The 14,116-nt window shown below is 32.6% G+C and overlaps 1 protein-coding gene across 1 annotated transcript; it reads right to left on the bottom strand.

Moving 5' to 3' along the window:
- Positions 1-275: 275 nt before the first annotated feature.
- LOC140832986 (AT-hook motif nuclear-localized protein 20-like) lies at positions 276-1,788 on the bottom strand. Its single transcript, XM_073197338.1, has one exon. The coding sequence runs from the start codon at positions 1,334-1,336 to the stop codon at positions 479-481; it is 858 nt and encodes a 285-aa protein (XP_073053439.1). The 5' UTR covers positions 1,337-1,788; the 3' UTR covers positions 276-478.
- Between the last annotated feature and the right edge of the window lie 12,328 nt (positions 1,789-14,116).

Below are 14,116 nucleotides of genomic sequence, written 5' to 3' on the forward strand. Positions count from 1 at the left end.
ATTTTCGATCGTAAAATTTGAAATACATATCCATCCACTCTAATCACAAAAGAGATTATAGAAAAAGTTAATGTTGAATAATTTTTCTTAAAAAAAAGGTACTCTACAATATATACAAGGCATATTAAATCCATTCTATCTTTTTTAATATGACACATATAGTGTATTTATTTATTTGTTTATAACGATTCAAATAGAGGGAGAATATACAAATTAAAAACGGAAATGAAAAAATAAAACATGGTTCACTGAAAATGTAAATCATAGGAGAGAAATATTTTAAACAAACCATTATTTTTATTAAGTGCAAGCTGCTGCATGGAATATAAGAAAATTAAAAGTTTACACACATAACTGCAGTTACCTTTATACTAAGATATATATATATATAATATTATTCCAAACCTTAGTTTCTTCTAAATTTTTTTTAATAATACAACGCAGATTATTATTATTTTATTCTCAAAAAATTTACCTCTTAGTATGGTGGCCTAGGATGGTTCCAGGCATATGAATCATGATTCAGTTGTCCATTATTTGGCAGTAAATTTGGGGTCAAATTGTAGATTGGCATAGATGAATGATCAGCCATCGCATGCTGCTGCTGCGCCCCGATTCCCGGAGGAGAAACACCACCGCCTCCGCTGTTGATAGGCGGTGCCTGAGCTGAGCCACCAGCTTCGTCATCTTCTTCGAGAGGTAATCTTTCATAAGTAGCGTTTGTAAACGTAGCTGCAACCACCATAACAGGACCTGCCGCCACTAGAGGACCCACAACGCTGCCGCCCACCACCTGACCCTGCCCGCCGGACAGGTAAACCGTCAACCCGGTGGCTCCGGGTGGAGCTGGGCCAGGAAGAAAAGCCCCTGTCAAAGAAAGGATTTCGAATCGTCCTTGGAGCGCGACAGCTGCTGAGGTTGCAGAGGGCTGGCGTATAGTCACGTTGGCGACACAGCCGCTGCCGCTGAGCACGCAAACACCTCGCTGCCGGCGGCGAGCGAACTGCGCTATGCTCTCCGCCACGTCGGTGCCACCGGAAACTTCCATGATGTGGCTGCGAAGCGCGTTGGGGCTGTCGCGTGTCACGAAAATCGGAGGCTTGGGTTTGTTCTTAGATCCCGGTGGTCTGCCCCGGGGGCGGCGGTTGCCCACCTCGACGGCTCCTTCTCTCGGCTCGTCACTATTGTCCTTGTCATCATCTTCATCTCCACCGCGGCTGCTGCTTCCGCCACCGCTTTTCTCGTTAATCGAAAGGTTCATTTTATTAGTCATCAGAGCTGATGGTTCAACTCCTTGCAAACCCATCTGGCCGCCGGTCCACCATGGATTCGCCATGGATCCAAGTCAAGACAACCAAAGATCAATAAATTGGAGAACTGATCTTTGTTTTCTTGTTTGACTATCTTGATGATCGACTAATCACCAAAACAATTCAAAACCCTAGTTTGCTTCTTGACAAAACACATATTTCTTGATGAAAACAACAAAATAAATCAAGATCTAGGTGATTTTTTCTTTGTAAAACTCGACGAATTGAAAAGGGTCCGATCTAAAATGATCAAGGAACAAAAATAGTCAGATACAGATCTAAATTCTAGTTGATGAAGGAAAAAAGCAAGAATCAACTACGAAGAACAAAGGAGATGATAGAAAAAAGAAGGAAAAGATTGGAAGATTGTGAATTTAATATAAACTATAAAAGAGTATAACTTTAAAACATTGAAAATGAATATATAAAGCTGCGACTTTTTCTATGTTTAATATGCTTGTCTTGAGGTATGATGAATGCCCTGACAAGGTTTGGGCGCTTATTTTATAGAACTCTCTGCAGTGTCATCTCTGCTGTGCTTGTCGTCTTTTTTTTTAATATTTTAATAAAAATAATTAATATTGACTCTCTCGTATTTGCTAGGGTCTTAGGTCTTAAAAATAGTGCTTTGTAACAAGCAATTCTTTCAAAATTTATGCACACGTGAAAATATCAAATTTTAAAAAAAATAATCATTTCCATAGCTATTATTTTAAAAAACTTCAAGAAGATACATGTTTGTGTATATTTATTGACCAGGTCACGAGTCTATAGCTGCAATCAAAATTATAATTTTGACATAAAAGTACGTAATATTTTATATTTGGCGGGTCGGGTCACGCCTCATGTCCGGGACGTATTGACACAAACTCTGTTTGACAAACAAAATTTGAAAACAACAAACTTCGTATTACAATATAAATCAAACCGTTTTATTTCATAATATTAATAAATAACTTATTTTTACAACGAAAATTTCCCAAAAAAAAAAACGAAATTGAATGTGGAAGAGTTTACAATTGAAAACAAATAACAATAGCATGGCTTAAAACAAAAATGCAAAAACTCAAATTTCTCTTCATCAGAAGCCCTATATTTTACTCGTACCTTCTACTAACTATTCTTCATATTTATTTGGGGAGGGAGAGTAAGGAGATAGAATTTAGGTGAGGGCCTATTGAACTATTTTTTAAGTCACATAAATGAACTTTTCGAACATTTCATGACGTATCATAACTATATCATAATCGTTTAACATCGAAATTTCATTAATTTCTCACAGATTACTGATCAGTCCCTAATTTTTAATTTCTAAGGGACGAGGTAGTGACACAATTAGAATCCCACCGTATATGGTTCATATCATATCATGATTTTTGGAATTCCTATCCACTTAATATTTTGAATCATCGCAGTGCCTAAAGCTATACTTTTCAAAAACGCATATACGGAAAAAAAAAAAAAAAGGTATGCTCCGTCAATTTAAATCATATACTTATTTTGAAAACTCTAAGCCCCATTGTAGATATTGGTCGACAAATATTTCTTTTGTTTTTTGGAGAAATTTCTGCAACGCTTTGCCTACTGCCCGCCTCTTCCTTGCTCAAAAAATATGTGTGCGTGTGTTTGTTGTTCTGAATTCTTGAAAATTTGATGTGTGAATTTCGAGTGGCTTGAGGCCCTATTTATATGTGTTTTGCTCTTTCTAATTTTGGCACAAATCGTGCTATTTATGCCCTTAAATCGTTCCATATTCCATAAATAGCGAACGTCTTTTCAGAAATATGATGTAAATAATTCCATTATTACAAAATTATCTGCCATAATTTCAATCCCAATCATTTTCATATTTTCGAAAACTTGAGTGCCAATACTGAGAATTAGCCAAAAATTTGCTAAGTCAAAATTCCAAATTTTTATAGTCCAAACCCATACATTTTCACGGGTTTCACAAGTTAGAGATTTATCTTAAAAAATCGGCCAAGGAGATGGTCTCATAGCAGTTTTTGTGATATTTATGAAATAAAACTAATTCCTTCTGATACTCATCGTGGTCGAGTCCTATTTTTCATTGATCAAGTTTTCGTATTTATAATTTCTTAACTTGAGCCCTTCTTTCTTGAATTGAGTTTTATGTTATTCGATCCTTAAATCTCGTGTAATCGTTCATTCAAGTATTTTGATTCCTACACTTCAAAGAGGATGAATGAAATTTTAGATCAAGATATTTACAACTTGAGCCATTAAAACAGGAGAAGAAAGGATTTCAATTCAAATTAAAGTGGATATATCAACCACATTAAAGTTCAATATTGATTTAATTGATTTTTGGCATGTACACCTATTTCATTGATTATATAGGTTCACTTATATTGTTATGGACCTAAGAATTGAATATTTTATTTATATTTGGGTTCTTGTAGTATCTAGGTCTTATATGCCAACAAATTACCATATTTTAAACTCATTTGCCATCTTTAAGTAAATTAATTTGAAAAAAGAGTAGATATCTTGTGAGACAGTCCCACGAATCTTTATCTGTGAGATGGGTCAACCCTACCGATATTCACAATAAAAAGTAACACTCTTAGCATAAAAAGTAATATTTTTTCATGGATGACCCAAATAAGAGATTTGTCTCACAAAATTCGACCCGTGAGATCGTCTCATACAAGTTTTTGCCATTAACAAATATGTCTTGGCATGTTATTTTGAGTTTGAATGATACTGGAGAGTGAATTTCTTGTGTTCATCTTGAGTGTATCGAACTTATAAAGATCTAATCTTGTATGTACAAAGAACTTATCAAGATGTGATTCTCATGATGTTTTAAATTATCACTAATCGTCACTATGCATGTCAAAACGGGCTGACGGGGTGGGCCAGCCCGCAACCCGTCGCAACCCGGCATTAGGCGGGGCGGGGCGGGCCTCTAAATGGCCAATCCAACCCAACCCACCTTGGGCCGGGTTAGGCGGGTCAACCCACTTATTATTTTTTTTTAAAAAAAATACTAAACAATATTAAAATAAACATAGAAGAAAAATATAATTCAGTCAAATAGTTTCATGAAAAACTTAAAAACATTGAAATAAGACATTGAAAGCATACAACAATCAACATAATCCATAAAAAAATAAAGTTATTCTAATTTACACAAGATTTCATCATACACATGTACTAAAAATTAACTCATGTAATATCACCAACCGTAAATACAATGAAACCTTTAAATGTGAATTCCAAATCTTTTTTAGTATACACTTTCTCCAGTTTTTTAAGGATTTGTCCTCACAAGAAAATAAAAATTAACGATCTTAAGGGTTTGTCCGCACAAGGCACCTAGCTTTTACCATCCACATTTTCTTAAAAAGTGAGAAACATTGGAAGATAACAGAAAGTCGAGGAAACAAACGGTTGTAAATTTAAAAAAATATTATGTGTTCAACAATACACATAATTACTTTATTTACTATATTATTTCGATAATTCTGGATTAGTTCGAGTTAAACATTAAAAAAAGGGAGGAGACTAGAGAGCATAACATCTCCAAAAAAATAGAATCATAGATATTTTACCAGAGTGATTGAGGTTAGGAACATGAGAAAAAATAAGGAAGAAATAGGAATTTTTATATAAAACTTAAAAATATAAAATTCTACCCTAATTTGGCAGGCCAGCCCGCAACCCAAACGGGCTCAACCCGTTTGGCCCGCCTCCAAACATGCTGCTATTTTATCAACCCAACCCCCTCAATTTTTATGGCGGGGCGGGCCGATCCGACGGACCTGACCCAATTTGACAAGCCTAATCGTCACTTGTGCTTTGTGTACGTGAGTAGTGTCTTCTCACTAAATGCATCTTATACCAAGGTTTATGTTTTGCTGAGAATTGGGTTGAGGTTTAATTCTATCAATCGAATTCGAAAGCTTCGAATCCAAATTCAATTTAACTTTTATTTTTTTGTGCTTTTATATTTTTTTTATGTGTCTACTTCTCTTGAAATAAAACAATTTTTTTAACGCTTTGCTTTACTTTTAAGTCCTTAGCAAAAAACAGAAACACTTTTGAGCCGCTCTCACGAGTCAATTTTGTTAGACGTATATTTTATTTGGGTCATCCATAAAAAAATATCACTTTTTATTGTAAATATAGGCATAGTTGACTCGTCTTCGTCTCACAGACCTATTCGGAAAATAAAAATTTTAAATAACATTATCGTGTGTCATTGAATTGAATTTATCAAACGATGTTAGAACGAAGATCATTTCAATTAGGGCATAAAAGACTTCTTGCTTCTTAGTATAATACTTTAAAAAATAAATGAGCAACGGGAAAAAATAATAATAATTCCAATTGCATACCTAATATTCTCGTGTGCCATTGAATTTTTTGATCTAAATAAGGTTGTTTCTCTGTGTGTAGATAAATGATAAGTGATATATGCAAAGTCTACCGCCCGAGAAGTGAGATATGCACAATTTTGCAATCAATAGAAAAAATGATTATTGGTTTTTGATTTAAAAAATCAGTCGTGTTTTTCTTTTTCGGATTCTGTATTAGCTTCTGTTTAATTTAATTGAAATCCAAAAACTAATCATATGATGATTCCGATTCTCCAAAAGTGATTCTTGTAAAAAGTTAGTATGGGAAAAACTTATTTATCAAACGATGCACTTCTGATCTTATTTTTTTTACTTTTTTTTCAAACACTACACACTTCCTAATTTTATTTATTTCTTGATAATTTATTAATTTAATCACACTCACACAAAACATAATTTTTTGGAAATATTGAGTTAATATTTCCACAATTTTAAAATTATGCCATGTGGATAACCAATCAATTATTATATCAAAATTTTACTTTCATAAATTTGTTATAACCAAAACAAAAATTAATTACATTTTCTAAATCCAACGCCCCATGTAAATAAAGAAGGGATAGAGTAGGATATATTATTATTTTATTTTACCATATTTCGTCTCAAACTTAAAATCTTCGTGTTTAACCGGTTATAAGTCATTGACGGAAACATAAATATTAGTTAGTATAAAAAGATAACATAACTCTCAAAGATTCCAACAAAAGATCTCCTGCAGTATTAGTCGACTCGATCTATACAAGCAATGAAAAATAATATTTTTGACATAAAAAATAATAGTTTTCAAAAATGAAGTGGGTTCAATCGAAAATATATCTTACAAAATTGATCTGTAAAACGATTTTAAGTGAAAAAATATTGGAAGTGTGTGTTTGTGTGTTAATATTATAATATTTTTTTCCAACCAGGATATTTTTTTTTCCCGCGTTACAAATGGGGGAAAGAGAGGATCGAACACGATTTGATGTCAACAAATGACATCCCGAATGTCAGTAAAATTGGGTGTTCCTTGTCCATAAGAATTAGGGTTTATTAGTGGTGGGTAGCGTGCAAGTTGGCAGGTAGAGCACGTCGCTGTCTCGTGTTCCGACACAGTCTATGGCCCAAACCTTAAAGCATCATAATATTATATATCAAAGAAATAATAATAATAATAATAATATTATTATTATTATAATAAATCATATACACAAAAATTCATTTGAAACGATTTCACAAATTAATTTTATGATAAAGATATTTTAATTGAGTCATATATGAAAAATATTATTTTTATGTCAAAAGTATTACTTTTTATTGTAAATATAAACAGAGTTGACCTACCTTACGAATAAAAACTGTGAGATTAACCTGCTATTATAATATTGGGTTGAATACTTTTTTGTGGCATTTAAATACACAAGAACGTAATATGAAATGCTTTTCTAAATTTTTCTTGTAATGTTCCATTGGCATTGTGATGGAATAGAATATCCTTAGAGAAACAATTTTTGAAGTTACGATTTCTCAAGCCAAAGTAATTATTTTTTAAAGAACAATTTAATGAAGAGTTGGTCTCCAAAATTTTATCATGAGAAGATAGTTTGAAATCTAACCTCTATATATATATATATATATATATATATATATATATATATATATATATATATATATATATATATATATATATATAGAACAGTAGAATAATGTTTAAAATTTTGGTATTACATCAATTCCGAATCTCATGGGTGTGACAATTTATATTTTTCTCTAATAAAAAACTATTTATGCATAAACAACAAATGAAAAAGAACATACAAATGTGTCGTTATTAATAGGAAAAAATCTTCTCGAACATTTAGTGCTCTGCTATATTTTGCTTAAACAAGTCTTGTTTGCACAAATTATTAAAATATAAACGTACTAAACACCATGGATGAAAAATATAATTAATTATTGATAAAACATTCGATTAATCTATTTTTTCAAAAAAATCGATGTCCCAAGTACGATAAATTATTACAAATATATTGATGATTTTTAAATAGAAAAAATAGATGAATCAAATCTTTTATCAATGATTAATTGTATTTTGTTCATCCATGATGTTTACTATATTTAATTTTTTATAATTTGTGTTAACGGAACTTGTCTAAACAAAATGAGCATCATTCGACTCAAACTGCACATTTAACGTGTTGTTTAAATTTTCATTTTATATTTGATTTAAAATTTGGTCAACATTTGTGTGTCAAAGAACACCAACAAACCTCGAAATTAAATTAAATAAGCTACTTATATAATACTAATAATCAAAATACCAAGAATCACGTGTTAGCCAAATAAAACAAATTAAATATTTTCATGTAAATAAGGCATTGAAAAATTTCCATGGTAGCTTGATTAAAGTAATGCCTACTGATTTCTACGTAAACTGTAGCCCTCATTTTGGGTTTGTTTCAACTAATGCCTGCACGGGCAATAACGGCCTGGATCACTCAACATGAGTGATCCGGGCCCACCTCCAATGAATAAAAAAAATTGACTCGAAAAAATCCGAGCCATTGGATCGACTTTTGCGAGCAGTGACCGCAAGGGTAGTGTCGAGTTAACCCTCATTTTGTTAACGTCTGCAGCTGGTGAGATTTGAAGTTTTGAACCCAAGATTAGTAAGATTTTTGAGTCTCACTCTTATCACTAAGACAAGAGATCCTTGACGTCTTATTTTTTGTTTTTTACATTATAAATGATAGCATTTTGCCCCCAAGAATATATTAGTTCGGTAATGGTGGCCTCCAATCAAATGAGTTCATACGTCCCGACAGAGTACGCGTACTCCAACGTCATCGAGATCAACAACTGACACCAAGTGCAATTCCCACTAACCATACATTTCTTTCACTTTCCCAACGTTTTTTTTCCTCATATTTAAAATGATATTTTGTAAAATAAAATTAAAAGGGCTCATAAGATCGATTCGCATTTCGATTATTTGCTTGATAAAGTTTTGATGATTGAGTTGGAACCAGACAAATCAAGCTTGAATTCAAATTCAAACTCTAATTCGAATATGTCGACAGAGATAGACATTCATTAATTGTAAGAAAAAGTTGGGTCATCAATTGCAGTGGAAAAAAAGAAATGGACTTATTGATTCATATAATGAAAATGTGCGGAGAGTTCTTGCGTTCAGACAAATAGATGCATTCTTTCATAATTCAAGTATACATTCGTCGAGTTATTTCTCTCCTCTTATAACATTTGAGTGTTTAGTTCTATGATATTTGTGAGTTGTTTGTTTTACTGGATTGAGATAATGTGTTCTCTTTAGAAATACAGTGAGTGGTTGCACATCATATTATAGTGAAATTCTTATCATCTTATATGTGGTTTTTACACTAATAATTTTTAGGAATTTTCCACTAAAATCTCTGTGTCAAGTTCTATATTTTATTTTCATATTATTATCTCAAGTTGTCGCATTTGGGACCGGCAATTGGTATCAGATCATTGGCTTAAAATTTCTTAAAATTATGAGTATGCTTTGTCGTCAGTCTAAACTGATCTTTCACATCAGAAAGTATTTTTCTGAGATTTTGTTATTAATACGAGATTTTTTGTCCAGTCTATTAAATTGTTATAGACATAATGGTGGGTAGGTACGAGATAATGAATTTCAGTGGAAGCAATTTTATTCTGTGGAAAATAAAGATACAAGCAATTTTCTTTTAAAAATTATTGGCGGCTATTGGAGATAGACTGATGGAAATGATAAACGATGGAAAGTGAAATGAGATGAATGATAATGGTGTCACCAATTTATACTTGTTTATAGCAGACGAAGTACTGTCAAGTATCTTTGAGATAAAGACGGAAAAAATCATCTGAAATACTCTGACAAAGATGTACGAGGTCAAGTCACTACACAACAAGAATTGCTTAAAGAGAAGGCTTTAAACTCTTTGGATGGCGGAATCCTCATAAATGACAAAACATATCAACACACTAAATACTCTATTTGCTCAACTCACTTCTACAACGCAGCGAGGAAAATGAATGTTCAGAGCTTCTACTTCAAAATCTACCAGATTTATATGGTTAGCTTTTCATCAACTTAACCAACAATATTCTTAAGGACTCTCTAAAATTCGGCCATATCTTAACTTCGGTTCTCGGAGAAGAAAACCAGCACAAGAATAAGGAAGATATGTTGGTAACTTCAAAGCAGGTAGAGGTTTTACCGATGATAAGCGGAAGATTTATGGACTGTAACTCCAGTGGGAGCCAACGACGAGGTAGATCAAAGTCGAGAAGTAAGAAGAAAAATATTTACTAATTTAAATGTAGAGGTAAAGGGCATTTCAAGAAAGAGTGTACGAGTATCAAGAAGAGTTCTCAAGGAAATGTGCCAAGTACTTTAGGAGGTGGTGAAATATTATTCAGTGAAGCGGCAACAGTTATAGAAAACAGACACATTTTGTGACACATGGATTATGGATTCATGAAAGACGTGATACCAACATAATCTATATCATTGTGTAATTCGTTTTAGCTTTAACGTGTTAAAATTTATCGCTTGAACTCGAATAATAAAAAGTAAATATTATTTGATTGTTGATTTAGCTTGTTTTGAACCTAGATGAAAATTAACCTAATGACATATAATACAATGTAAGTAGATTGATGATTTGAAATGGACAGATACATGATTTTGTATTCTTTGACTATGATCTGATTTGACAAAATTCAAATAAATTTATGATAAACTTTATAACAATTGGATTTTCAAAACTAACAATATTGTTCCCACACAAAATTTAGATTACGCCAATATATATTATATAAAAATTACAAGCCAAAAATAAGATTTTGGAGTAAGTGAGCTCTTGACCAATGATTAGAAGTTCAATTCCTTTTATTAATTATTTTCGGACGAGCATGTTGCATAAGACTTGCTCAAGTGCGGTTTACATAGTTAACACAACTTTCATGCTACTATGTTAGCCTGAGAGCTTACCTAGCTAGTATGCACCGAAAGATAACGGTTATAGGCTCCGGCTCCTACGTTATAATAATAATAATAATAATAATAATAATATATGGTAGTCAAATTGAATGCTTTATCTAATCCATTTCCAACAAAAAGTGAGAAACTTTACTTTGTAAGTAATAAATATGCCCTACGCACATATTCTAATTAAGTGGACTTGTTGCGCTAATAATTAAGGATTAACATTTATTAACTTGAGCTGAAAATTAGTTGTTACAATTGACGGTTGGCATCGAAAGGTTCAAAGTTCGCGTGGGGTACTAACCATATGCCAATGCATATTCTTGAAAAAAAATGGTAATTTATACACACACACACACACACACACATATATATATATATGTTGGAAATTATATATGGTTGGTAATCATTTTAAATCAATAAAATTTCTATATAGATTGCCTGCTTCATTTTAGCACTCTTAAGAAAGAAAATAAGTCGGTTTTAACACAACCCTACATTAACCAATCTCGTTCGAGCCAAGTTTAGACCCGATCAAACGGGTAGCGGAACAGGTCTAGACCCGATCAACGGTCTAGAAACAGGTGTGAGACCTATCATGGGTTTTATTGGGCCCTCCTTGAACCCATCCCAATATATATAACCAATAATATATTTATATTTTATAATATTGTTGGAGGATAAAAAGTCGTCTTTAGCTTAGTTAGATAGAAACTCACTTTTGCATTCTGGTGAGATCTACACTCATTTTCCTTTATTGTTGGAGAGATTGTATTTTTCCCTCATTTTATCAGAAATGGATCTCTTTTGATTTCTACAAAGTTTCATTTCATCTTTACATATATTAACTATAATGTCCTAGTACTTAACTTAATTATTATTAAAATGTTATGATTTTGATTTAATTTTGATTAATATTAAGTTTTTTTTATCATTTTTTTTGTATTTTCTAGAATTAAAAATGTATTTAATGTATAACTGGTTCGCTTAGGTGTGGGGCGGGACCAAAAATAAGGCGACGTGGGTTTGGGGCTAATTTTTCCTTTGCATGGCGGATTTGGGATTGACCAACTCGTCCTAAAACCGCCCCCGTTGCTATATCTAAGAACTCCAATAAAACTTATCTAGGTCAACTTACTGGGATATTTTTGGAGATTTTCCATTTTAAACCCTTCAAGCATATATGTACAAAAAAATACATTGGAGTAAAAGGTAAAACTTGAAACAATTTAGCTATATACTTCACACAGTGGATATGTATTAAGAATTTAAAATCCAGTAATTTTATATATACCTACGTATGCGCTCGAAACCAACTTAATAATATTGTACAAATCAAACTGAAGTCAATTTAGAAACTCAAACCATAATGACATCTTGGTTGCAATATAAATTTTCAATAAAAATACGTGCATAATATAAATTCAAGATTTTGGGGGCGATGCATTTAATTTTCTTTAAAAAAATGAGAAAATTGTATTTTTTTTTCATTTTATTCTATGTTACATGTCAATTCATAATCTTAATCGACTTACACATTTTTATGATTTTTTGACCGAAGTGTTGACGTACCATCGGACACATTAACAATGTTAACAAGTTATTTTTCGGTGTCACATTAGAATTTGTTTTTTTTTTTTTAAAAAAAAGACTAAAATCGAAAAAACACAAAAATTAGTGAGTTATGATCATAAATAGATCAGATCAAAAATGAAAAACATCCAAGTTACGTTACAAAAAATATAATTTTTCATAAAATTATTTGGTGATACCCCGTAGGAAAGATCCCACGTAAAAGCCTAAATGTCAGCCCAATTCAGGTTTGCCCAAATGATAAAAAATTACATAGCTCAAATAAACTAGCAATCATATAGGAAGAGTCTCCCTTGGGATACTCTGAATTTGAGCTCTCATGCCTTGGTCTAGCTCCTAGCTAGCCATCTTCCTTATTTGAGCTATTAATTGTTTGACTAACCTAATATCCTAGCTCCTAGTTAGCCCACCTCCTTGTTGAGCTCCTAGCTAGGCGACCTCCTAACCCAGTGACTGAGATGATCTCACGGAGGGTGAAGATGTGCCTAACTTGGATTGAGGTTTGTGTGACTTCCACTGCTTAAAGGAAATTAAATCCTTCTAGATCTGTGCTTTTTGGACATATGTGAAAGAGAATCTTCAACTGTCTACGTCATGCACATAAAAAGAGTTGTCTCCAAAAAAGACTAGTAGATCGACTACTTATATGAGCTTTGTGACTGGAGATCTGGTTGTAAGTTACAAAATGAATGTCATGTCCCCCATACAACAAGATCTCGTAGGATGATATACTTACCTCAACTGGGAAAGGCTCAGCTCCCAATCTAGGGTGTGAGCCCTAGGTTACAAAATGAATGTCATGTTTCCCGTACAACAAGATCTCATAGGATGATATACTTATCTCAAATGGGGAAGGCTCAGCTCCCAACCTAGGGTGTGAGCCCCAACGATTTGCTAAAACAAGTATTTCATTGACTCTTTGAAACTTTATCTCCCTTTAAATATCAGGTTTGATTTCATTTTCTGATGAGAATTCACACTTATTTTCAATATATATTTTGATAACCAGAATTGACTTGAGTGTCGGAGAGAGAGCGTCAGAACTAACATTCAGCCCCCTTCTAACGTTCTTTCTATGATTTTAGGTGTTCCCCAAGTGCTTGGTTTGCAGGTCAGCCATGTTATACCACGAACGAGAGCTCACCTTCCATATTTATAACCCAAAAATACCTAAGCATTTTCTTAGTTAGCATCATCACATATAAATTTTATTTTTTAAGAGGTTAACTACTGCTCTTGTCTGACTTGTCAGACTGCTGATTTCATTAAAAAAAAAAGCCCTAAAAGAATATACAAAACTACCAATATAGTCACGATATATAACTTTTTGTAGGCAAATAGCTTTTAGTTCCTTTGTGCAATCGAGAAACATAGACAATCCACTACATGACATTAATGTTTTTTTAAAAATATATTCATAAAATTAGGCATAAAACCCACTGTAAATGGGGTAAATGTGCCTAACTTTTAAAGAAACGGGGATATACATGTGAGGCCCAAAATACGATAATGTAATCCAACTGCATGCAAATTTAGGAAAAATGAAAAATGACTACTTTAATGGTTTTAATGGCATGAATTAAATATGGTGTGCATGTTTATCTGTTTAAAATAGAATTTTCTGTTAGAATGAATAAATTGTGTTTTAAAGGTTCGAGACGCGATCGAGGAACGGAGACCGGGGACCATATGAGAGAAAAAAAAATTATTAAACAATTATTTTTAATTGTCTAATGTGTAGTGTATTTAAAGGAATTTTTGAAAATGAGATGTTTTTATACGCCAAGTCGTATTTTAAACTGGCAAACGATTTTCGAAAAAAATAGGGACTTTTTGAG

This window comes from Primulina eburnea, chromosome 5, assembly GCF_022965805.1.
Source record: "Primulina eburnea isolate SZY01 chromosome 5, ASM2296580v1, whole genome shotgun sequence".
NCBI classification, from domain to species: Eukaryota; Viridiplantae; Streptophyta; class Magnoliopsida; order Lamiales; family Gesneriaceae; genus Primulina; species Primulina eburnea.

What these genes read in the sequence shown, in the direction of transcription:
- LOC140832986 (XM_073197338.1), bottom strand. Translation starts at nt 1,336, where the DNA reads ATGGCGAATCCATGGTGGACCGGCGGCCAGATGGGTTTGCAAGGAGTT.